The sequence below is a fragment of the Rhamphochromis longiceps genome, linkage group LG3 (genome assembly GCF_057381845.1).
Source record: "Rhamphochromis longiceps isolate RC_006_pf linkage group LG3, R_longiceps_female_GT1.1, whole genome shotgun sequence".
Taxonomy (NCBI): domain Eukaryota; kingdom Metazoa; phylum Chordata; class Actinopteri; order Cichliformes; family Cichlidae; genus Rhamphochromis; species Rhamphochromis longiceps.
This window is the reverse complement of record NC_140559.1, coordinates 59,852,419-59,878,768: the sequence shown is the minus strand read 5'-3', so window position 1 is coordinate 59,878,768 and position 26,350 is coordinate 59,852,419. Positions and strand designations below refer to the sequence as shown.

The following is a 26,350-nucleotide window of genomic DNA, read 5'->3' as shown; positions in this document are numbered from 1 at the left end:
AAACTGGTGCTTAAAGAATGGAGAACACAAAATTGGTCCAAAAACCTCTCATGTTCAGCTGTTTTTTTGTAAAAAGATAACAATGTTAGCCTTTTCTGCAGCTATAGGGGCATATATGGTATCACTCTTGGCTGGAAGCAGTGCTTAAACAATGGAAAAAACACAAACTTTGTCCAAAAACCTCTCATGTTTAGCTGTTTTCCACTTTTTCTTTGGTCATTTTAGCCTTTTTGGCCAGGGTGAAGGGAGTATCTGCCATCAAACAAGAAGACAGCCGCATGGTACAATGGTGTTTGCTAGTTCACCTTATGTGCATTAATGTAATAACGTGGTTAGCCTACTCAACGTACATTACACACGAACAACATTAAGCTACTCATGCAGAGAAGAACACCTGCTGCTGCATCATCATCCTCATCATTTCTGCTACACTGGCAGGGCTAGGGGCCAGGACTCTGCTCTTCTTTAGAGAACCGGCTCTTTCTGCTCGGCTCACTAAAAAGAGCCGGCTCTTTCGGCTCCCAACTGGCTCTTCAGGTTGTTTTGTTGCTTTAATTAATTTATTATTAAAATCATGCACAAAAGGAATTTCTAATGTAAAAAAAGTGGTTACGTACAAACTCCAAAGAGCATGTACAAAGTCCAAAACACATTTCTAGCGTTAACTGAACTTCCAAAACAGAGCTATCGAGATCACTTAAATTACACAATTTAAAGCTGTGTTCTGTGGCTGTGATAAGATCCCCCGTGGGCAGTCCTTGGACTGTTTCACTGTGATGTTTTCTTTTGCAGTGGTTTTAGTTTAGCTTCTGTTTACAGTGAGGACAAATGATTATGGTTTTCTTCTTGTGTATGCTCTGTGGAGGATGCACTCAGAAAAATTCATCTGATTCTGTCTCCCTGTTCATCTCTGTCCCTACAAACACACAAACGCAGTCAGGTCAGCCCAAACTTTATAGTCGATGCTCATTACCACAGTATTGTTAAGTAATGCTGCTGCTTCATTTGGGCTGCTAACAGGCTGCAGACATTAGCATGGTGGTAGCTGTGTTGTAAAAACTGTGCTGTTTTTCACATCTTGTGGACTTCTACCTTAATAAAACAGTCAGTTTGAGATTTACCTGGTTTAGTCTGAGTTTGCTGAACTGTAAAAGTAGCTAAAACAAAGCAGAGCCTGCGTTACCTTTGACCTGCTGTACTTACTGTAGCTGTTTTTGGATCAGCTGACTGCTTGTGTCTTTTGCCTCTCGTTTCCAGAAGTGCACAGTTACTTACTGCAAGTAATTCTTCAAATACAACCCCAGTAAATTAAATAAACATATCCGATGTTAGATTTTTATAAAAGCTTGAGAATGGAGTAGAAACTGGCACGCTAAAAAACAAATGCGGCGTTGGACAACACAGACAATGAGGCGGTTTCCAGGAGAGCGGGGACTCTAAGTTTGGTTTTTCTTTCCCTTCCCGCTTCCTTGTTCAGACGCACCATCACACATGACTAATTTATCAGAACAGACAGCAGCAACACTCACGGTGCCTGTAATCTGTGAGAGATGAGACTGTATTGTCAGCACACTGGTTTTTTTCCCTTATCAGCTTTCTTCTTATTTCCTGTTTTATGGCAGTTTGGCTTTGTCTGCATGTATGACTGTGTGTGCTGCCTCATGCAAACAGGGTGGGCTGCAGGGGTCACGGTTTGCTACACAGCGTAGCTCCATCAAGACGAACAAAGCAAAGAAGGAGCAGTGCCAAGACCGCTGAAATCAAAGACCAGGTTCAGGACTGGGCTTTGTTCCAAGAGGCTGGGTCCGTTTTGCTGGTGCAGGGGGTCTGAGTGCTGAAAGAAGTGTCTGGAGCCTTTGTATGCAGCATGTCTCCTCATCCCGCCCCTTTGAAGTCTGCTTGCTTTTGTCCTTTACATAACTTGATTGAATTTTTTGAACAGCTAATTCTTATGGATTTTGTGAGCAAAAGGGTGGGGGAGGGAGGAAGACAGAAATGCCCCCCACCCAGAATTCCACAGGAGAGCAACAGGAAGGCCAACATGATTGGCCACAGGGGAAATGACGGACACGAGCGAGCCAAAAGCATAGCATCCATGCACGTGTTTGAATTATGGCAGCTCTTTGCAAATTTGATGACAATGGCTGGGAGGTCGAGGATCCCTCTGCAAACAGAGGCCACGTACACTCTGGTGGTCTTCACTTTGTTGTCAGCTTCCCCGCTGGGAGAAACGGGAATGAGTTGAGGAGGAAAAACTATTCGTGAGCTGGAACCTGATTTTTTTTTGTGATTTCATTAATTTTGATTATCTTCACTTTGCAGTTATTTCTGTGTGGGTCAATGTGCATATTGTATGTTTGAGGTGAATAAATGCCATAACGTGACACGATCTCAATTCCAAGAAAAGCTGGAACGCTCTAAAATGTAAAACTTCATATTTCCATATTTTATGGACAGTAGAACAAACGTTTCAGCTGAGATCCCTGCATGTGTATTCTGTTCATCTGGATGTTGCATTTTCACTGAGTGACCACATCACTGCTTCAGCCTCAGCTGACTGCAGGTCACATGATGACCAAAACGTGGTCATCATGTGTCTCTCTTCTGGAGAAGAGAGACACGTATGTGAGAATGCTGTTTGTAGATTACAGCTCAGCATTCAATACCATCGTTCCCTCGAAGCTGGACAGGAAACTGCAGGATCTAGGACTGAGCAGCTCCCTCTGCAGCTGGATCCTTAGCTTCCTGTCTGACAGACGCCAAGTGGTCAGACTGGGCAGCATCACCTCATCCCCCATCACACTGAACACTGGTGCTCCACAGGGGTGTGTACTGAGCCCTCTCCTGTACTCACTCTACACCTACGACTGCACAGCCACTAACAACTCCAACATCATTGTGAAGTTTGCGGATGACACTACAGTGGTGGGTCTTATCACCAACGGTGATGAGACGGCTTACAGGGAGGAGGTCAGCGCCCTGACCCACTGGTGTCAAGACAACCATCTCACCCTCAACGTCGCAAAGACAAAGGAGTTGATAGTGGACTTCCGGAGGTGCAGAGAAGTACACACCCCCATCACCATCAACGGCGCTGCTGTGGAGAGAGTGAGCAGCTTCCGGTTCCTTGGCGTACACCTGGCTGAGGATCTTACGTGGTCAGTACACATAAACAAAACAGTGAAGAAGGCGCAGCAGCGCCTCTTCTTTCTCAGGAGACTGAAAAGATTTGGCATGAGCCCCCGCATCCTCAGGACCTTCTATCACTGTGCCATTGAGAGCATCCTCACTGGATGCATCACCACCTGGTACGGCAACAGCACCGCCTACAACTGCAAAGCTCTCCAGCGAGTAGTGCGGTGCTCTGAACGGATAATTGGAGGTGAGCTTCCCTCCCTCCAAGACATCTACAGGAAGCGGTGCCTGAGGAAAGCGGGGAGGATCATCAAGGACTCCAGTCACCCCAGCCATAAACTGTTCAGACTACTTCCATCAGGAAGGAGGTTCTGCAGCATCCGGTCCCGTACCAGCAGACTGAGAGACAGCTTTTTCCATCAGGCCATCAGACTGCTGAACACTTCATAGACACCTCAGCTTCACTACTGGAACTTCAACATTATGCACTACACACTGTACAGTAATGCCACTGTTTTGCACATATTCAACTCTGTATATTTTTATATATTTTATTTTATTATTTTTTTTACTATTTAATTTGTAAAAATGTGTATACACACACACACACACACACACACACACACGTAGGAAAACATTTAGTATACACATCCAGAAATGCATACACTATTATATATTGTACATATATTTATTAGTTTCAGGTTGGCCATTCTTGTATTTTGCTTGTTTGTGTTGTTGTGTTTGCACATCTCTGTTGCTTGTGGGGCTCGCACACAAGAATTTCACTCGCATGTGCTGTGCCAGTGTGCCTGCACATGTGATGTGACAATAAAAGTGATTTGATTTGATTTGAAAACTAAACTAACAGTGGGTCAAAAGCTCTGTTTCATGGTCAGCAGTAGAGATGGCCCTGTCCCAACTTTGAGATGCATCGGTTAATATTTTATTAGCTTAGTTATCCAGCTTAGAGTAATTAACCATTTAACCAAATTGATGATAGTAGCATTCATTGCATCGGTCCTATTAGCACTGCAGTCCTCAAGGAACTGTGTTATTGATGTCGGATATCTTCTTTATCTGCAAGGCTTCATCTCAACGGATTCACGTCACTGAGCCAAAGTCTGATGAGTCTATATGTGGCTGCTTGAACTTGGTTACTTACAAAGGGTTTGTAAACATGCAGATCGAGCTGCTACTGTGTTCAGTGATAAATCCGCTGTGCTAACATGCTTGTTTGTAAACAATATGCCAAGGAAACTCAAAGAACACTTTTTTAAATGAATTAATATTTATTTTGTTTACAATTTACGATGAAATCAGTCAGTTGCACTTGCTTATGTGTAGAAGTGAAGGAAGTGTGTTTTCCCCAAGAAGCCTGCCTTCACAGCTGCAGGCAGTGATACGAGTGAGGAAGGGCAGATGTGTCATCATGTGCAGAGGTTTGTGTGGAGGTGAGGGTGGGGTTTGGTGGGTGGGCAGCTTTTCACTTCCTTGGCCTTATGCCAGTGTGACAGTCGATGTCTCTGTGTCTCTTCTGCGGGAGGTTATTTTGAAGGTCTCCCAGTTTTATTGGAGGAAGTGTTTGCCGGACCGCTGAAGCGTTCTCCCACCCCTCGGTTCCATTCTTCCTTTGTACCCAGCTCCTCTCCCTCAGCTACATTTTCTCAAGCGAGAATGGCTTAAAGGAGTCTCAGTGGGGACTTTCCCTTTTAGTTTAAAAAAGCAACACAAAACCCTCGTGGCTCGTAATGAAGCCTTTATCGTGTCCACCAGAGATAATGCTGTTTAAATAAATGATTACAATAGCAGTAGCAATGGTAGCATGAAGGGGAGACTACAATGATCCTAGCACATGCTTCCACTATGCTGTGCAGATGAGCTCATTTAGAACATCAGCAGAAACATGGCACCTCCATCCCCGGGATGAAACATCCCGCTGTTTCCTGCAACACCCAAGATGATCGTCCAAGACGTCTTATCCACAAAGCAGTTGGAAAACCTGACGAGGGGTGAGGGTGTTAATGTCCATCTAAGAGATCAGCCCACTGTGGGTGGGCACTCCACCCTTTTCCTGCTGAGGACCATGGCCTCAGATTCAGTTATGGAAGTAAATACAGAAGGTACCAATCCTCCAGCTGCAGGAACATGAAGGCAGTCCAAAAAACCCAAAACTACTTTTGCTTGTTTAGCTTGTAGGAAACGAGGGAACTGATTTTACCAGCCTGGGTCTCCAGGCTCTGAGTGCATCACTACAGTTTAGCAGCTGCACTACTTAAGTTTGTTGTTGGAACAGGCAGGTTAGTTTTAAGGATGCAGAACAGCTACTGTAATCTAAACAGGGGCCTCTGCAGCTGTCAGCCATAACGAAACGCACTGCTTTTAAAGCATCACATCAAAAACTGGTCAGATAATCACATTTTTATTAGTGCTATTAATGAGTTTATATTATTTTAAGGTGTAGTACAGAAGGGTGAAGCTGTCGGCCTGTACTAACAGCCAATAGGGGGCAATCAGTCTATTTTAGCTTCCTTTACGGAGGGCTGTCCTGTGACTGCTTTAACCAGGAAACAACATTTTACATATTTTTAGGCAAAGACATCGACTTTGGGGGTAACGATGGTCACAGAATCGTGGGGTAAGTCTGCTTGAACCAAAGGCAGGGCTTTGTATGCATCATTCACATTAACTTAATATAAGCAGTGAATAAAGATGAGATGAATCATTTAACTGTGGATTTCCCACTTCAGGGAGCTGTGCAGCAGTTTTAACATGCTACCACTAGGTGGAGCTAAAAGCTGATATTTTGAACTAATGATCAGAGGCTGCTGTAAGATGCACACAGCAAACATTTTGGGCCTGACACCACAATTTGTGCACAGTGTACACAGCTACTTCAGACGCACATACAAAAACCAGCTCATCCACATGTGTGCGATCTGCACATCATACAGAACATTTATAGTTCATTCAATCCTCAAAATACGAAATCATCCTCATCAGACTGTCACGTGTCCCTGTGGCGACTCCAAGAAAGGCCTCGTCTCACGCTGAGCTTTGATTTAACAGGTGAAACACATCCACACCTCAGAGTACCTGTTAACGGTTCCTCCTGCAGGTTTTGGGTCGGTTGTATGACTCCACGTGTTAGTGGATCTTTGTCTACAAACATCCTAAACCAACTGAACCCATGATCTGTGCTTAGGCAGGCGATCAGAAGCAAAAGCTTAGTGGGCAGGACCTCCTGAGAGGCAGCTCTCCTGTACCAAAGATGAGTGCTCAGCACAGGCGAGCAGCCATTCATGCCCTGCTGTTTAAACAACATTAAACAGGTTTTTAAAGCAGCCGACATGAGTTCATCTGGTATTTAAAGCTGGTAAAATGAGTTCACTTTGTAGAGCCGAGTAACAGGACCACAGTAAGATTAAAAAACAATGTCGATCATTTTGAGAATAAAGTCAAAAATCTTTTTAGAGAAAAACACTGAAATGTGGCGATTACAGTCGTTTTAAGTGCCACGGCTGCACTGTGAGCTGGTGAAATGCTTCAGGATCAGGTTTAGTTGCAATAACTAATCTGCACATTTCCACTTTATTCTCAGAAGGACCTTTATGTTAATGTGCTCCCTACACTCCTATGTAGGAAGGACACTTTCAGCAGGAGACAAGGCCAAAGATTTTTGTAAAGCTCCAGTGGATTCAAAGTTCAGAGTTTGCATAAAGGTGGCTTTAATAAAGACACACTTACAAATAAAGTTTTTTTAAAGCTTTAACTCCAGAACAAACTGGAGAAACTTCTCAACTTTTAGTTTTCAGACGACGGCGCTCTCAACTCAGCACGCTCGCCATGATGTGTCACTTTGTATCCAGACCTCCTGCTGGATTCTTCTTCATATTTCACACGTCTTTGCAAACTGTGAGGTCGCACACAACAAAACAGAACAACAGAGATGCATCTGTGCGGACGCTGTTTGATCCCAGGGAAATGAATGAATCGGATATCTGATCGGAGACCGAAGCAGAGTAGTGTTACTGGTCAGACTTGTGCCTTATAGAGCTCTTCAAAGTCCTGTTTCACTTTTTTCCACCCAACACACACGCACACACACCTGCAAATTAAATTTAATAAATAAGACGTACAATGTTGTAAGGCAAAGTTGATCATGCACTTGTCACGATAAACAACAACATACATGGCAGCAGAATCACTCCCACCCACCAACCCTTCATATCAAGCTTTCAGATTGTTGCCTGCTGACATCCTGATCTCGTACATCTACCCCCGATTTCTGCAGCAGGGTGAACTCTTTGTTCGGGGGAGTCGAAGCAGCAGGCTGGACCCACTGTGAGGTTTAGACACGCCAACTACAGCTGGAACTGATACAGGACGAGTCAGAGGCTCGGATCCAGCACCCAACTGCTGTGTGCCTCAGGACGTCCCGAGATAGCTCTGCAGCTTCCTTACTGTACTTCTGTCCAAAGAGCAAAGGTCAAAGTCAAACGTAGTGTTTGTAATGTGGAAGTGTCCGGTCTCTTCAATCAGGTTTACAATCTGCAAGACAGACAGTGAGAGTGGTGGGCACAGGCTGGGTCAAAGTAAAGTCTGCAACTATTAACTATTGTTATACATTACTACTTCATCATTATTATTTCGTCTAAGGTCTAATATTTATTTTAAACAAGCAGATTTCTTTATGCAGTCATCTGCTGCAGGCACAGCACGCTCTCAGCTGGCCAATCAGAAGAGAGCTTCGACCTGCGCTAACGTGTTTCCTCAACTGGTCGATTTAAATCGTGTGAATAAAATCTGAGATCTGAAAATCACTGAATTCAGTTTTTACATCTGACACGGATCCCAAGCTTTGTAGAAGTGGGTTTGTGTCTGATGGACGTATCGGACACTGCTGACATCAGCTCACCTGTTGCAGTATGTGACCTTCTCTTAGTGTCATTAGTCTTTTATGCAGCTCCACCAGCTCATCCAGGTAAACCTGAAAAGCACACAGCAAACACGGCTGTCATGATGTAGCAGTGGCTGATGGTAACAAACCCCAAGACATAACAACACTTTCTATATTTCAGAATATTTACTAGTCTACTCCACATCTAAAAACCAAAGACACTCGTTCTCACCTTATCACACTCCATGCTTTTGTCTTGCTTGCTCTGCTTGGTGGGACTTTTTACTTCCACTATCTGACAGACAGAAGAGCAAAGAGTCACCCAGGGTCACGCACACACCTGGATACTGTGGCTTTCAATCATGCTGCTCTAAGACATAAGCCAGTATATTACTGATATGATTACCTGGTTATTAGTAGACTTTAATAAGGGTGGGGCCTCACTGCACGACAGCGGGGAATGGGAGGAGCTGTCACTTCTGCTGCCATCACTTAAACTAATCCTAAGTATGAAGTCACAAAGAATAAAGACATTAAAACTGTTGTCTCAGCTGTTAGCTAAAAACCGCTAACAATGAAAAATCCCCCATCTGAGAGAGTGGGGACGAAGGACGGTCTTTAACATGAAGATGACTCTCGCAGAATCAGTGTCAGGGAGGGGCCTGCTAGATCAGGGGTGTCCAACTCCAGGCCTCGAGGGCCGGTGTCCTGCAGGTTTTAGATCTCACCCTGGGTCAACACACCTGAATCACATGATTAGTTCATTACCAGCCTCTGGAGAACTTCAGGACATCATGAGGAGGTCATTTATCCATTTGAATCAGCTGTGTTGGATCAAGGACACATCTAAAACCTGCAGGACACCGGCCATCGAGGCCTGGAATTGCCCACCCCTGGCATAGATGATAGAAAACCGGTCAACTGTTGGAGACGGAGACGATCTGGTTAAGTTATGCTTTTTGGCCAAGGTTGACGGCACGCCTCCACCAACAGGATGGTGGAGAGAGTTGGAAAGAGCTTACATGAAATACTTGAAAAGTTAGTAAAAGGCACGTTGAAAGAACCTTTAGAAACTGTCCCAAGCAATTTTAACCAAGATTTAAATAGCGGCTCTTCATCATTTTACAGGTTTGTTGTTAAAGGCTGGCTCTACTGCACAAACATGTGAGATACAAAGTAGCCCTCATAATAGCAATATCCTGGTTAAAAGGAATTCATTACCAATGTCTGCACACAGCTCTATGAAACTAAACTAGTGTGCGGTTCAGCCATTCGAAAAGCTGCCCTCGGGTTACTAACCTGTGCTGGTGGTGTGTGAGGTGTGCTGCTCGATCCCTGTCTGAATCCACGTCGTCGTTGTCGTCCTCTGAATCGTCGTCGTCGTCCGAGTGCAGATCCTGCATCACTGACTGCAGCGGGCCAAGCACTGAGTGGAACAGTTCAATAAAGCCTCAGTCATTGCAGTTTAAACCTCAGGAATACAAGCAGAAAGCTGCAGATTGTGACGTTGGTACTGTAAAGCTCAGCAAATGTGGACTGGTGATCTGACTTTCAAAGGGAACATGCACACATCTCGAACTCTACATAGCTGACTTACAGCTCTGGTTTTCAATTGTTCTCATTGCTCAGGAAAACAACATGATTCTTTCATGTTCTTCAATCTCAAAATGATTTAGCAGCCTCTCTTACGACGTCTTCAACTTTCTGAACCGACTCAAAGTAAAAGTTTATAAACCAGGGCTGTGCCCGTTTGTTTACAGGCTCAAAGTGATACTTTAAGAAGATTTGTGGTAATAATGTTTCTGATCATTTACACAAAAAGATATTTTCTGCAGCATTTCTAAGTTTGATTAAATGAAGGGCATCCCATGATTGCTTCCAATGAGCTACTGTCACTGATGACACAGTGCCGTTTGCAGCAGCGTGAAAGTGGCACGGCACTGCAACACAGAATAAGTCAAATGTAGTACAGAAACTGGGTTGGTGTTAGTCGTAGTTTGGCCTGGAAACTTTTGTTAAACAGTAACTAAAGTAACTTAACCTTGTGACTCTTTAGGAACCTGCACAATATTTTCACAATAAAGCTGAAGACTCTTCTACCTGGGATGTTGGGTCATGAGTTGAGCTTTTTAACCTGCTGCTTTGGTCTTGCACCATGTACTGTATCAGTAACTTTCATCCACTGTTTGCTCTTCCTGTCACATGACGTCCTTCAGCCACACTTGGTGGAGTCATTTGTTTACATTTGGGTCACATGACACCAGCAGCTAATATCTCCCCACACACAGCCTGACTGTAGCGCACAGTTTTTTCACCTGAAGGGCTGAAACAGGTTCTTGCATATGTTGCAGAGCACTGTGATTGTTGGAGGTTCCTGAAGTTGCTCCACTGCAGACTGACACATGTGGCTCTCACTCCCAGACATGCCCAGGCTTGTCTCTTAATTGCATGCACTAGGGATCATAACCACCTGGTGTTGCTATAGCAATGATATCTCAGTACGACAGTTTTGTATCACGTAAGAATTTGTGTATGATTGCAGACAATATGATATACACAGCTAGTTAATGCTTCCACTTTACAATAATAAAGCTTATGGTTCATATTAGAATATGTAGGAGGGATCACTCTCCTCAGCCTTCCTGGGAAAGTCTGTGCCAGCGGGCTGGAAATGAGAGTTCGTCCACTGCAGGAGCACGATGTAGAGTGGCTACATAAGATGCAGGTTCAGGCATACCAGGCGAATTCAAGGTCTGGCTATACCAGCATGGTATAGTACCAAGACTCATTGGCAAGTCCTGCATGGGGCGTTAGGGACTCGGGTCCACCCACTTCCAACAATGGGCAATAGCTGAGCCCTGGCTGAGGAGAGGCATGGTCCGAGCCGAGGTCCGGCAGCTAGAGGAGGAAAGCACGGAACTGGGTTTACAAGGAATCTGGACATAGTGGGACCTGTCAAAGCAGACGATTAATTGGCTTTAACTTTGGAGCCTTTCCACATCTTAATATTGCTCCGCTTAGTCTACAAGTCAATGACGGAGGAGCCACAGTGCAGGTTATGTGGGGCGATGGCGCACAGGCTGGAAGAATGCAAGACTACTGTTAGCCAGGGAAGACAGAGATGGCGCCATGACCAGGTCCTGAGACTGAGCAGTACTGTGAGAAAGTAGCATCACACAACACCAACATCAGGTGGCTGGAGGACCCAACAGCAGACCAAAGAACCTCCCAGAAAAAGCCAACATAACAAACACAGACATCCAACAATGACTCCACAATGAAGAGCTGGATAGTACTGGACACCTACTGGCTAAAGAGGCAAACAGCCCTCCAAGAACACCTGGCAGCAGCTGCTGGCTAATCAACCACACACAGTGGTGCTGGACAAGGAGCAGAAGGCTGCAGTTGTGATAGATGTGGCAGTCCCAGCAGAGAGCATGTCAGGAAGGGGAGCATGAGAAAAACTGGAGGAAAACTGGAGCCAACGTAGAAGGTCAAGAACGAAGTGGTCCCAGTAGGAATGAACGCGTTAGGAGCTGTAATCCCTAAAGTGGAAGAGCCAGGCACAACATTTCTCACATGACCGGGTCCACTGCCAGAGACCTCGAGGTCGAGGTCACCGAGATTCAAACTCGTCGACGTCGTTAGCTTAAATCCTACGTAGCCTCGTTCTTGAGGTACTGCATGCACAAACCTGGCTCTCCACCCCAACCATCCGACCAGCGGGGTGATGACAATCAGCCTTTTTACAGCCGAGAGGAAAAACACAACATGCAGAGATATGTCAGGTTTTCATGATCCAGCCATTCATCCTTCCTTCAGTGGGTACTTCTTAACTTCAGTTCCAGACTTTCTCTTTGATATTTGGTCACATTGGGGCCCGATGAATGTAAAAACAAAGAATTACCAGATTTGGTTTTTTACCTTATTTTTGTTTTTAAGAAAAATATCAGCCACATCTGATAAAATTTTATAGAACAGCAGCAGTATAATGTCCTCGTAAGTGGATATCAGGCCCTTGTAGAGCAAAATTTAGTATTTTGGTCTAAATAACCCAAAATGTGATGTCCACATATGTGGACGCCCGGTCCTAGGAGGTTAACATGAGCATAACATTTTTCAGGCAAACGCCTCCATGTGTAATTAACATAGAGCCACAGTATTGTTACTGTTTTGTAATCAGCCATAGGCACTAGCACCGACTATTTTAAAGTGTTACTGTTACTAGTAAGCTAACATAAACTAACCAACCCAGTGACATCACATGCTGATGTCGGTAAACGTGTTATATAAACTTAAACTTTAAGCACTTACTTCTTAAATCGAGCTGCACAGACAGCGTTACCTTTGAGAGCAGGGCTCAGTGGTGTAAATTAGCCTTCATACATGTAGCGTTTCATGTCCACTTTAATGATAACAGCTAATTATCTCAAATCGTGAGCATGTTAAATTCCCACCAAGCAGGTTAACGATTATGGTAACTGTGTAACACTTCAGTTTTCTTTACATTGGAGTTTTGCTGAGTGCTGTGCATTGTTGTGAATGTCAGCTACATGTGTCGTAGTGAGGAAAGAGGTTGTGTGTCTGCCTGTGTGCAGGGGTGCTGCGTGTCAGCTGGAGGCGGTGAAACAACACTGTTCAATATCGATCCTGCTGCTAAGGAGCGTTTAATCCAAACAGTGTAGCAACCTTATGACAACCATACCACAGTCTCTACAGGGCACACAATAAGTGTTAGGCTACCACTGTGTACTTGGTGTTACGCTTGCATGACAACAGACTGTTGGACGCATCATTTTGCTTTCTTTGATTTCTACCAGTGAGTGTGATAAGTTTATGTCAGCTGGACCTAAAGTGATGTTAAAAACATTGTTTAAGCTTCACACTGCCAGACTGAATACTTCCACCTGTGTAACACAACAGTTGGACTCACTATAGTCTCGTCACATCCTGACATCACCCCAGCCCTGTCCTCTGTGCATCGTGGAAAGTGACGATGGGAAAACATTCAGACACTTTGTGCTCACGTTAGTTTTCCTCTCCCAGATTCTCCCAACAAGCAGCTGAAGATCTATTAGGATAATTGTTGTTATCACAGTTAATATTCCAGATTTATCTGATTACATCTCAACACCCCACCACCCACCCCCCTTTGTCCTGTGCTGTTGTTGATTTGTTGAAAAGAAAAGTCATTAACAAGTGAATTAAATTCTTCTACGGTGCTGCTGAGCACACGCATGTGTGCGAGGCGGCTGTTTGCTGGTTTGCTGAATGGCACTGAACACATGTGCCTGTACAGTTTAAATCAACCAGGACCATAATGAACCCTGACTCCCACAGACACTCAGGATCCACCTGCCCAGTAAGTCACCCGCTAACTGCAACTATCAGAGCCCTGACCTTCTGCAGAGACGAGTCACACTGAACACAGCAAGTGTCTCTGCTCTCAGATACAAAACCTGCCTTTAAAAGTTCAGAGTAATGAAATCAGCAGTTCTGATTCTAGAATTTGTAGTCTCACACACTTGTGCACTTTTGTTGTTTTGGTTCACATCGGTTGATATTCTGCTGCAAACAAATAATGAGAACATTTTATAAACCTTTGAGTGTCCATCAGGATCCTGTAGAAACAGCTTCCATCTCAAACACTAAACATCATTATTTACATTCTGTTTATTTATTTTTTTAAAGTCCCTCTAGCACAGATTTCTTTAGCCGAATGTCTTTCTGTGTCTTCCATACAAACATTAAACATGCAAACACTCAACACAGCAACACTGAAAGCATTTGAGTGTAACTTTCATTCAAATCAAACTTTAGACACAATTACAATAATGGAAAAAAGACAATTTAAATAGTAATACACAACAACCACAGCAGAAATAAATAAAAGAAAACCAAACACAATCCAGACATGAATACACAAATATATTTAAATCTATATATTTATACATTTTAATATGATGTAAAAGAAAACAAATACGAAACCTATCAAACTACCAATATATAAAAAAACAAGACCAGAATCAGAGAGACTTTATTTATCCCCAAGGGCCAATTAACATACAACAGAGCAGCATGACGTTGAAGATAAGCACAATAAAAGTGAGATAATAAATACACAGAATATACAGTTTTAAAATTACACAGTTTTAAAATTAAAGTGACTGAAGGTGAATAAATAACTGTAAGTGACTAAAAGTGAGTAAAGTGTTGGTAGTATAAGAGTGTAGTTTATGTTTCTGGTGTGGGAAATGTTCTTATCAGCTGGAGTTAAAAAGCAGAGCTGCTTTGGGGACAAAGGTGGCGCTCCTCCTCCTCTCAGTCCTGCAGGAAATGCAGCGGAGGCGTCGCCCAGAGGGGAGCCATTGAAATGCAGGGTGAAGAATGTGAGAGAGGTCGTTGATGATTTTGGCTGCCTGTCTAAGGGCCTGTTGATGAAAACCTGCCAGAGTTCTGACAGGCAGGCCAATGATTTTAGAGCACACTGATGCTGCAGTCTGTTCCTGTATGAAGGCTGAGGGAGTGGGACCAGCAGCTGATGGAGAAGGTCATGATGCTTTCCAGGAAGGCGTAGTAAAAAGTCATCATGATGGGTGTGCTGACTCCAAAGGAGTTGAGTTTCCTAAGGAGGTTTAGCCGTTGGTTTTATTTCACATTCACCGATTTTCTCTAAGCTTAAGTTCACACAGCAGAGAAATTTGTGTCTGACTCAGTGACTGCAAGGTGCTGCGCAGGTCCTGTGGCTGCAACCCAAAAGCATCCCTATCAGAATCAGAATCAGAAAGGGTTTTATTGCCAAATGTTGAGCAGGTTTACAACATTAGGAAATTGCTGCGGTGCTTAGTGCAATCATACTGTCATAAATGCTTAAATAGATATAAAAATAAAAATAAGAATAAGAATTAAAAGTGCTAAGTAGATAGATATATACATGATATATACATGAGTGCAGGTGGTGATCAGTGCAAACATGGAATGATGCAGTGACACAGCGTAGGGTCATGTGTTAGTGGTGGGAACAGTCATACGGTTATTGTTCATGTGTCCGACAGCAGAGGGGAAGAAACTGTTCTTATGGCGAGAGGTTCTGGTGCGAATGGACCGGAGCCTCCTGCCTGAGGGGAGCAGGTCAAACAGACTGTGTCCAGGGTGAGAAGGGTCAGCTGAGATCCGAGCTGCATGCCCCAGTGTCCTGGAGGTGTACAGGTCCTGCAGAGATGGGAGTCTGCAGCCAATCACCTTCTCAGCAGAGCGCACAACACGCTGCAGTCTCTGTTTGTCCCTGATAGTGGCTCCAGCGTACCACACGGTGATGGAGGAGGTGAGGATGGACTCGATGATTGCAGTGTAGAACTGCATCATCGTCCGTGTTGGCAGGTTGAATTTCTTCAGCTGCCTCAGGAAGTACATCCTCTGCTGGGCTTTCATAATGACGGAGGTGATGGTGGGCTCCCACTTCAGGTCCTGGGTGATGGTGGTACCCAGGAATCGGAATGAGTCCACAGAGGTGATGGGGGTGTCAGTCAGGATGATGGGGGGGAGTCTATCAGATGTCCTGTGCTAATACGCCATGTTTGGTTTTGGCCTTTGGTCTTGTGTTTGTTTAGATGCAACTTTGCAAACCTAAGCTGTACTGCCATATCATTGTTAGAGAGGAGGAGAGCTTTCCAACAAGCAGCACTGCATGGTCTAGGATTCATCTGCTGGGACGGCCACTGCTGCACTGTGTTGAATCCTCCAGAGCAACAAATTAGCAAAACTTCTGTTTTTAAAAAGATGCTCACACTCGCTGATCCATTTATTAGTTACTGTGAAGTCCGACCAGAGCAGGACTCTGAGGACTGGACCCTCACACGTCTGTACTTTGTGCTTCTACCCAGCTTTACATTGATGTGCTAACTTTAGCTACCAAACACAGTGATGTAGAGATGTGACTCTACAGTGAGGTTAGAATATACAAACAGCTGGTGAGAGTCCTGTTTACAGACAGAACCACAGAGAAAAACAACCTGGTGGAGTTCCTGTGTCGCTCTGTTAGCTCCTCAACACAGAGCAACATGAACGTTACGACGCACCTCGTACTGCTCTGATTTAACTGTGAGCTGAGGCACCAGAGCCAAAAGCTCAGCGATGGCTTGAACCACCTCTGGCTGTGAGTGACAGCTGAGCTCAGGCCAAACAGTTCTCCATGCTGAGATAATATCCACCACCTGAGAAAGAAAGATTTGTTTTAAGACCAGAACTTTGGAAAAGATTCAAAAGTTATGATCCAGAAAAATGATGATTCCTGAATTTAAAGAGACAAATGGAGACAGGCGAGGTACCTCTGCTCGACACAGCTCCTGTAGTCCCTGCAGGACGAGAGCAGCCGGGGTTGCCAGGTCTGGTCTGTTGCACTGTTTTAAAGTGAGTGAAATGGCAGCCACCATGTCCCCTGCATGCTGGTAAGGCCTGGTTAACACACACATCAGCGTGAACAAAGTGGGAAATGTGTTTCTTCTAATTTTGTTACCATTTTTATTTAAGAAAAAAGCATTAAAAGTGCCAGGACACATGTAAGTAAGTAAATGCCAAACACAGCTTCTTATCATTGCAAACTCTTATGGCTGCAAATGTTTTACAATAAAAGCAAACGTAAGCATTTGTTGTTGTTGTTGTTTTTGTTGTTGTTGTTTTTTTTTTTTTTTGACAGACATGAGTGAGGGATAGGAAAGGGAGAAAGAAAGAGGAAGGAAAGGAAAAACAATGTTACATGTTACAATGTTAAACAATACAAAACAAAAAAAATAAAAATCTCCTGGATCACCTGTTGAGAGAAGAATAGAAAACAAGCAAAAAAAAACAAAAAAAACAAAGCAACATACTAAACACAACACCATCGCATTAATCTAGCTTAGTGTAAACAGCAGTAAATACTAAATATTCAATGTTGTTGTGCAGCACGCAGGACAGATGTGCTTCGAAGTAGCAGCCAAGAAAGGTGTAATTTAAGTCCACGAGCAGTGAACACCTGTGTGCATACCTGTGTGGATCAGCGTGCTTGTATTCCAAAGGTTTCTCCATGTAACGATCTGCTAGGGAGTGTGGGGGGGCCACAGCCCCGTCCTCCAGGGTATGAAGCAGGTATGGAGGAGATCAAAACTCCAGACATCCAGAGGCCCCCAGAACACAAGAGACCATGGAAGACCAACAGAGGGGCAGCCGCGCCACAGAAGCCAGGGGGAGTTGCAGTGACGCGCCCGTGAGCTCCGCCGGCAGCCAGCTGTGCCTGAGTGACCGAGCCCCAGGCCGAGAGGCCGGGGGCACCCCACCTCCGAAGTGGCCCGAGCGAGCCCCAGGTTCCAGGCCCCGATAAGCGGCCGCCAAGGAGTGAGCCAGTGTGTACCTGGACGCCCACCCCCAGACACAAATAACCACCAACGCACCGATACCTGAGGGAGTCCGCCACTGGCAGGGGAAGAAAAACGTAAGCATTTGTGAAAACAACGAAACAGCTCAATGATTTGCTAAATTTGTACTGTAGCATATATCCAGAGGGTTTCCCAGGTTTTCACTAATGCTGCTAAAAAAGCTGCATGTACATGTTAGCAGGCGTAACAGGCCCCGGGAGGATGAACAGTGTGCACCAGCTGGTTAGAACAAAGGAAATAATCAAATAAAATCATCGTTTTATTTCATCAACACACATAAAGGCCATAAAGGCCTGGATGCAGTTTGTGGAGTTTATATGATGAATATAGTTTGGATTAAAGTTAAAACTATAAAGTTATGGCTCACTTGCTTAGAGTTGTATTATATGGGAAGCAGTGCTTACAGACTGACATAGTTGGATTTCTTTTGCTTCAAATGTATGCTTTTATTTTGATAGTCTGGCAGAGACAGGAAGTTAGCTGCCTCTCAGTCTCTCTGTTTGAACTGAACTTTGTAAGACTTTGATCCTTCTGGATTCAGGCACGTGTAGCTGCTCTGGACATTTGTACGGAAATATTTAAAACTGGACTCCTGCTGATTTTTGGAGAAACAGGGACTCAGTGGAGCGTTGAGCTGAGGCTTCATTCACTGCAAAGCTACAAAGTGCATTCATTTATCTTAACAAGCAAAGTTGATGTGATGTGACTGAAAAAACAAATATTTCTATGTTTCTGAACTTTCATCAGCTTGCTGAGCAGAAACATCTATGAAGAGTCCAGTCAGTGATTATTACTCATTAGAAGGGAAGATGAAGAATCCTGGTGTTGGAAGCTCACACTGTCTGCACTGTGCATGCAAAGTCCACTGAATGAATGAACCAGTGAATGTAGGAAGTGCCCACTGTTTCTGTAAGTATGGGAGGACCCACCTCTCTCTGCAGATGTCCCTGACACAGGCGGCCCTGGCCAGGATCTGCTCCCACTGGGCGTCCCTCCCCAGCACCACCCTGCTGTCCTGCTGGCTCATTAGACGCTGCAGCTCTGGGTAGACCCGGTCCTTACAGACATGACCAAAGCAGCACACAATCAAAGACAAACAGAAGCTTTGAACACATGAATATGACATTTATAGTAATGCGTTATTATTGCAAACCTGTTTTTTCCACAGAGCGGTCATGAGGCGCAGTCCCACTGCTCTCAGCTTGGGGGAGCCGGCCAGCATGTGCAGACTGTGCAGCACGATCGGGAAGCAAAGCTGGAATATTACAGCACATACGATCAGAGCCAAGTTTACAAGAGAAACACACGGTTACAGCTGAAGAAGGCAGATGTTAGACGATGACTGCTGGTTTGGAGAGTCCAGCTCACTGACAGAGTGCTTTATACTACAGAGCACTGCATCTATCCCACACAGAGGCTGCTGTGGTGGAGTCCAATCCCAGCTCCTACAAACTGGGTACAAGAAACACTGTCTGTGTTCACACAGAGAAAACTGTGTGGAAGACGTGGGAATTTCTCTTTGTTCCTTTGTCAAAGTGCTAAACATCGAGAGGGGAACATTTCAGTTATGTGCACAAACTGATTTACCAACATTTGCCACACACAGTGCCCTGCTAATGGTGCTAATATTTAGCACAGTTTGTTTAATGCAGTGTTTGATTTGTTGCTCTTGATATTGTGCCATTCATTTGTGCACAGAGATGGCATCACAGAGATTTGATGGACATCAGTCTGATCTCTGCTTTTACACTGATAAACCTCAAAAACACATCTTTGTTTATTAGGTTCATTTCAGGACCACAGACAGCGCAGGACGATCAGCTGTGCTTTATGGATCTACATAAACTCAGCTGCATTTGATGTGACAGACATGAGCTGTAGATCACAGATACACACACCCCATCAGCACAGATGTGTTAGTGGTGCTGTTAACACCAGCGGGAGACATTTACAGTTTGTTTTATCCCTCAGGTGTTGTCTAAATATAAGAATGCATGTGTAGGTAAAATACAGTGGGTTGCAAAAGTATTCGGCCCCCTTGAACTTTCCCACATTTTGTCACATTACAGCCACAAACATGAATCAGTTTCATTGGACTTCCAGGTGAAAGACCAACACAAAGTGGTGCACACGTGAGAAGTGGAACGAAAATCATACATGATTCCAAACATTTTTTGCAAATCAATAACTGCAAAGTGGGGTGTGTGTAATTATTCACCCCCCTGAGTCAATACTTTGTAGAACCACCTTTTGCTGCAGTTCCAGCTGCCAGTCTTTTAGGGTCTGTCTCTACCAGCTTTGCACATCTACAGACTGAAATCTTTGCCCATTCTTCTTTGAAACAGCTGCAGCTCAGTCAGATTAGATGGACAGCATTTGTGAACAGCAGTTTTCAGATCTTGCCACAGATTCTCGATTGGATTTAGATCTGGACTTTGACTGGGCCATTCTAACACATGGATATGTTTTGTTTTAAACCACTCCATTGTTGCCCTGGCTTTATGTTCAGGGTTGTTGTCATGCTGGAAGGTGAACCTCCGCCCCAGTCTCAAGTCTTTTGCAGACTCCAAGAGGTTTTCTTCCAAGATTGCCCTGTATTTGGCTCCATCCATCTTCCCATCAACTCTGACCAGCTTCCCTGTCCCTGCTGAAGAGAAGCACCCCCAGAGCATGATGCTGCCACCACCATATCTGACAGTGGGGATGGTGTGTTCAGAGTCATGTGCAGTGTTAGTTTTCCACACAGAGCATTTTGCATTTTGGTCTCATCTGACCAGAGCACCTTCTTCCACATGTTTGCTGTGTCCCCCACATGGCTTGTGGCAAACTGCAAACGGGACTTCTTATGGTTTTCTGTTAACAATGGCTTTCTTCTTGCCACTCTTCCATAAAGGCCAACTTTGTGCAGTTGTGATGGCATGCCACACATGGTAAGCTCCACACCTCACCACCCGTTGATTCACTTTAGTTTAATTTACAGTCACTACTTTAAAATATTCTACTTATTGTTCAATATTGTTTCTTTATTAAATGTATTTATTTTTCCATCACACCTTCCAATGTTTATATGGTGTGCACTAGTGATGGCCCGCTTGAAGCTGACGCTCCGGAGCGTGTGTCGAAAAAAACAACACACTGGTTCAGAAGCACTGTGTCGAGGCTTGCTTCGTTTGGCAAAAGTCACGTGACCAGTGACGTCCGAAGCTTCATTACGCACGTAACTGCTTCGGTACCTGATTCAAACGGATATAAGGAAGTGAATCATCCACTGGATTCGTGGAGTGTGTTGATGGTGACAGATAGCGAAGAGGTGATCATTCCACTGACAGATATGGAGCCAGCGAGGAAGAGAGGACGTTATGGCGTGTGGGAATATTTTGAGTTGATTTTGCTCAATTCATTTTATCTGCCGAAGTGAAAAACCTGAAATGTCCAAAATCATGTTTTCATAATGTAAATATCATTACAGCATATGACTTTAGGAACACTTCCATGTGAATTAAAGCTAATGAAGACTACAAAAATGTATTTGACACTATACGTACATTACATTGCTACAGTTTAGAAAATCATTTTGTTTATTGTTTTTGGGTGATAGTCTGCAGGACCCAGGAATACCTGCATATCTACCAGCTTGCAGTGTGGTTCCTGCACTCCACAGCCTCTTCTATTCCATGCAAGTGGATTTTCTCCAGGGCAGGAGAAACTATTTCTAAGAAAAGAAACCGACTCAGCCAGCACACAGTAACACTAATCCTCTTTTTAAATGTAAATAACAAAAGGGCTACCTTACATTGATCATGTTTTTACTTTGCAAGTTCTTGATTAGGGGTGGGTTTTGATTATCGCTTTTCTGATTACAATCCATACTAAATTGAATAAAGTGATATTGATTCATTAAAATCCCGTGTCGATTTGTAAATTAACGTTATTATGCCTGAAACGCCAGCATCTCAGGTTAAACCTCACAACATGTCGTCAAACACCAAACAGCTAAAACAGTAACTGGGAGCAGGTTTACGGATTCTGCATACAAACGTAAACGCAGAGCGCGGACCCGACGCGTCAGAATCAGATTTTGGTGTGTCGTCGGGTCCGCGCTGTGTTTGCCTCTTTTTTTTTCGCTGGCTTCTGCAGCTGCAGGTTTCATAACTCTCTGTTTACATCTCTAATTAAGTCTCACATGTGTCAGCTTTCTTTTAATAGATACGAAATTATGGATATATACTGTTAAATGATCAGAACTGTAATATTGACAATTTTTGGGTCAATAAAACCTAGTGATGGGCAGATGAAGCTTCATGAAGCACTGAAGCTTTTCATCCAATTGGTTCATCCCAGCGCAAAGCTTCTTAAAGCTTCATTTGCTCTAGTAGGACATCTACTGGACGTAAAAATATTAGTTGGCATGAATTTGAAGAGTGTGGCCTTTTGCACACAGCCTGTAAATGTCAACAACAAAAGGAGTGTGTAAAACATCTATATTGTAGTGATGGCAGTATACTTTGTATATTTATACTGGCAGTATGGAAAATGATAATTTGGAAATGTTTAAAATGGAAATGATCATTTACTGTGAGGTGAGGTGTGGTTGGGGTGTGGACAGTAGTTGTGCTTTTGTAACGTTGAGGTATGGACAGCTACACACTGAGGCGTCAGTCCTGCCCACATTTTATTCTGTAAAAACTAAATTTTCACTGCTTTTATGGCCTTTTTAGTGGGGAGAACATAGCTAGGATTTAATGATTTAACAAATCTTTTGAATCCTTTGTCCTCCACAATGCTAAATGGCTGGGAGTCCTCAATCACCATGCTAACCAGGGGCCCGTTCTTCGTACGTCGCTTACTACATCCAAGATCAAATGACATATCTAAGACCAAATCATCGCGCTAACCGTGAGCTCGCTAATCCGGTTCTCCGAACACACCTGCTGTTGACGATTAGTACAGCTGGATGAAGTAATGTGAGATCACTGGGTGTCGTAAAAGGGGCTACGCATCGATAGTAGAAACATTGATCGGCAACCCTCTGATTGGTCGGCGAAAATGTCGAAGGAGCGCGCTCGGTATTTTTTGGCAGCAGAGCAAGAACTCTTGAGTGAGGGATTTCAGGAGTTTCAGAGTTTAATCAGAACGCAAGGGAACACTGCAAAGGCTGCAAAAGCAAGGAGCGAGGGCTGGCAGGAAGTTGCTGACAAATTAAACTCGTAAGTAATTTAATAATAACAATAATAATGGAGTGGATTGATATAGCGCTTTTCAAGGCACCCAAAGCGCTTTACAATGCCACTATTCATTCACTCTCACATTCACACACTGGTGGAGGCGAGCTACAGTTGTAGCCACAGCTGCCCTGGGGCAGACTTACAGAAGCCAGGCTGCCATATCGCGCCATCGGCCCCTCTGGCCAACACCAGTAGGCAGTAGGGTAGATGTATTATATTACACTATATTATCCAATATTATATGGCATTATATTATATTATGTTACATTATATCCCCTTTCACATTAGAGCCACAACAGGACCCACTAGAACATGGGCACAAGTAAAAGTGAAATATAAGAATATTCTACAGAATGGTAATATTTATCACTTATATTGCTTTTAGTCTCTTGAAAAGAGACCCTGAAATAATCTGTTTGTTTGTTCATAACAGCAACCAAGAAAAGGGCAGAGCACAAAAAAGACAGGTGGTGGTCCTGCACCCCCTCGTCAACAAGTTGGTTAAGTAAATAATACCCTCACGGGAATATCGATATCTCTCAATGAGCACACTGTCGCGCTGAGCTAAAGGATCCTGTCTGTCCCGCAATATGCGCTGGATTCTGAGGACTCTCCTTATCAATCTTGCACCTTCCGCAATGGGTGGCTCGCGTAAACGGACAGGACATGGCTGCGACAGACTTCCCAAATCCACCTTCGCTTTTATAGCCGTGGTCTCTCATCTTGATTACACGAAGTAATTTACAATTACTACTCTGAAATATGAATTACATCTGTAATAATCACATACATGTAATAGAATGTTAATAGTACATTTCCCTTTTTTTAGGAAATGACCTGTATGTATCTGTGTGAGATCAATAAAAGGATCAAGTGCTGCATTATCTTTAGTTACATTGATGTTATTTATTTATGGTGAAACAGTGGTGGAATATCGCTGTTGCTTTCGTATAAATGAAGCGGACATACCTGCGTGGCCGCGATCTAATCCTGTTTACATAAAGTAAACCTGCTCCCGAGCAGGTTTACGCTTACGGCTCTGTTGCTATGACAGCAAGTCCCGGATGAGCTTCGGGGAACCGAACGATCCAAGATCACGCGAAATCGTCAACAATCAAATCCAGCTAACTTACTTAGCGAGGTACGAAGAACGGGCCCCTGGTCTTCATCTATTTGAGATTGTTCTCCTGAGGAAAGACAATAAAGACAAAGCACAAATATAAATATCACACACGTAACTTATTACAGCTGTATAATATTGTTATATCATTTAGTAACATTACTGCATGCTATATTATCATGACATTTGATGGCTCACCTGGTCTTGCTCCACAATCGGTGTTCCCCTTATTCTCATGCAAAGCTCTGTAGTGCCTAAGCATGGATGAGGTGTTGTTGTTATATCCCAGCTCCCTGGCACATAGCAAACACTTCACCTTGTGCAAAAGTACAGACATCCTCCTGGATGAAGAAAAGCTCCTCAGACTACATGACCTGGATGACCCCACAGATAAAAGCTCACATGTGTGTATGATGGACTAAAACACACTGTGAGCGCTCAGATGAAGTAGAAAGGTGCTGCTGATGTTCCAGCCCCGTCTCCAGACGCTCACAGTCAGTACAGGTTCTTCTTAGTCGTACCTTATGAGTGCCGAGGTTTGGCAGGCTTGTGAGAACAGCGTGAGCCAGGATTCTTTTCTTTGGTCAGTTTGAACAAAAGAAGCAGCACGAGGGGCGGGACCTGCAGAGGGAAACACCCACATCAGCAAACACACCAACCAAACATTAAATGCACTTTGTCAGACCGTACAGAGGCTGCATCACTGACCTGTACGTGCACACAAACTGACAGCTTCACAGGATGTTCAGCATAAACAGATAGAGCAGGGTTGAGTCTGCCCTTGTGATACTAAATGTGTGGTGCCCATCTTGTACTCTGCAGTCAGTTAAAGCTTCAAAGATCACACATGAAGTCCTGACACTTTAGTATGAGACAGGTTACAAATAAGGAAACAGTGAGACAGCATCACGGTCCTTAGACACACCACGCTGCTGTGCAGTGTCACAGCTTAATTACCACCACACACCTAATGGCACTCCGAGCCTTAACTGTTGCAGAGCGACCGCTTCACCTGCACGGCCCGAGAGCGAGAGGGAGGGGCAAAGAAAATAAAGCTGAGCGATGACACGTTTAATGCTGTCGAGCCAAAAACATCACTTTGAATCAAAATCACTGCAGTAAATCATCATTTAGGTTTCATAGTGGTTAGCTTCTGGCTTTTCCTGTAACAAAGACCTGCTGCTGCACGTTTAACATGACAAGTACGAGCGAGCAGAGATCTCCAGAGGACTCAAATATGCCAACAACCTTCAACCAGTGCATCCAAACACCAGTGTGTGCAGCACTCTGGGAGCAATTAGAGCAGAAGGTGAATCCTCTGGGGCCCGGTGCACGCTTGAGTAATGAGGGGTAAACTCACACTTCATCTGCAGCTAGTGACTCCAACACAAGTCCAGAGGGAGGTCTGTCCCCTTAGAGCACTCCCTAACCTCTCCCTTTATACGGCAGCAGATCAGCAGCAATCACACAGCAGTGACAGCTTTTATCTTCCTGCTGATCTGAACCATTTCAAAGTCATGTGTTGGTGCCAAAACACCAGGTTATCAACATGTGTTTCCTGCTCTTAAAAAGACAAACACAAGCTAGCTCCCTTACATACAACAAATCTACATGTCAGAGGGAACAACATGCATTACTTTATATTCAGTCCACAGATTTAAGAGAACAGTTGTGTGGGTTATCTACCTGGCAGGGGTCGGCAGCAGCGACAGCCTGGCTTGCTTTCAAAGCCAGCTGGCAGATGTTTTCCTGACCCATGATGATGAGATAAGTCACAATCAGGACAAGAGAGGAGGACAGGCGCTGGCTGGACGACAGGGCGGAGCTGACCGCCAACAGCCAATCGGTCGCTGCTGCTGGATTGTTGGCCACTTTGCGCAGTACCGACAAATAGGGATGGGTATTGATAAGATTTTCACGATTCCGGTTCCATTTTCGATTCTTTATCGATTCTGTTTAAAAAAGGAGAACACTAAGGTCGATTAGCTCAGAACTTTGTTTTATATCTTCTCTTTGAACAAGGTAGAAATTTAGGAGTAACATGGCCTTACAAACCCAACAGTGAGATCTTAAGAGATCCACAGCCTACGGCTCTTCAATGGGTGTCACAGGGTCCCCAGGAAAGAAATATGTAAATGTAAAATAATAAAATAAATATTCTCCTGTAGCAATAACAAAGTGTAACATAAATTATTCTGTAGCAATTACACAAGAATATCCAGTAATGTCCCTACAATTAAACACATTCACTTACCGAAAATCGGTGCAAGCCTTTGACCACAAACTGAGTCACTGCTCGGTGACGTTCGTCTATCCTGGCCTGAAAGGAGACGCTACCGGCAGACTGCAGCGAGAACTGCCAGCATCTGAGCCAGACTCTGTCTGTCTCATCATGGTCACTAAATGCACAGTGATGGCAGGTTTGTAATAAGGCAGATCGCGCTAACATAATGTGCACTGTTAGTTGATTATTTACCTGCCGCATTAACGGGAGAGGACGTGCAAACGTTACCGCTGCTGCTGGGTTGAGATTCACGAGTCCGGAGCGGAATTAAAAACA

At 44.1% G+C, this 26,350-nt stretch overlaps 3 protein-coding genes and 1 long non-coding RNA gene across 5 annotated transcripts in view; all 4 read right to left on the bottom strand.

Annotated features, from left to right (window-relative positions):
- The window catches only part of LOC146675489 (uncharacterized), a 129,538-nt gene that overhangs the window by 41,309 nt on the left and 61,879 nt on the right, over positions 1 to 26,350 (bottom strand). The window lies entirely within an intron of this gene.
- LOC146675491 (NACHT, LRR and PYD domains-containing protein 1-like) overlaps positions 1 to 26,350 on the bottom strand; it is a 154,453-nt gene that overhangs the window by 74,186 nt on the left and 53,917 nt on the right. The gene's annotated exons all lie outside the window — the stretch shown is intronic.
- On the bottom strand, positions 4,405 to 11,747 carry LOC146675494 (protein ENL-like). The gene is made up of 7 exons (XM_085385604.1): positions 11,727 to 11,747; positions 10,796 to 10,930; positions 9,332 to 9,441; positions 8,439 to 8,571; positions 8,265 to 8,327; positions 8,051 to 8,122; positions 4,405 to 7,683 (listed from the first exon to the last, which is right to left on the bottom strand). Exons 1-7 carry the CDS (start codon positions 11,745 to 11,747, stop codon positions 7,561 to 7,563), a joined length of 657 nt encoding a protein of 218 aa, XP_085241730.1. The 3' UTR covers positions 4,405 to 7,560.
- Positions 16,052 to 25,728, bottom strand: LOC146675493 (focadhesin-like). 2 transcript variants are annotated; one of them, XM_085400541.1, is made up of 6 exons: positions 25,477 to 25,728; positions 24,312 to 24,411; positions 18,599 to 18,700; positions 18,375 to 18,502; positions 16,360 to 16,486; positions 16,052 to 16,245 (listed from the first exon to the last, which is right to left on the bottom strand). In XM_085400541.1, the coding sequence occupies exons 3-6, from the start codon at positions 18,665 to 18,667 to the stop codon at positions 16,078 to 16,080; spliced, it is 492 nt and encodes a 163-aa protein (XP_085256667.1). In that variant the 5' UTR covers positions 18,668 to 18,700; positions 24,312 to 24,411; positions 25,477 to 25,728; the 3' UTR covers positions 16,052 to 16,077. The 2 variants fall into 2 exon arrangements, with proteins under 2 accessions (XP_085256667.1, XP_085256668.1); XM_085400542.1 differs by lacking the exon at positions 24,312 to 24,411 and having other exon boundaries at positions 25,477 to 25,699.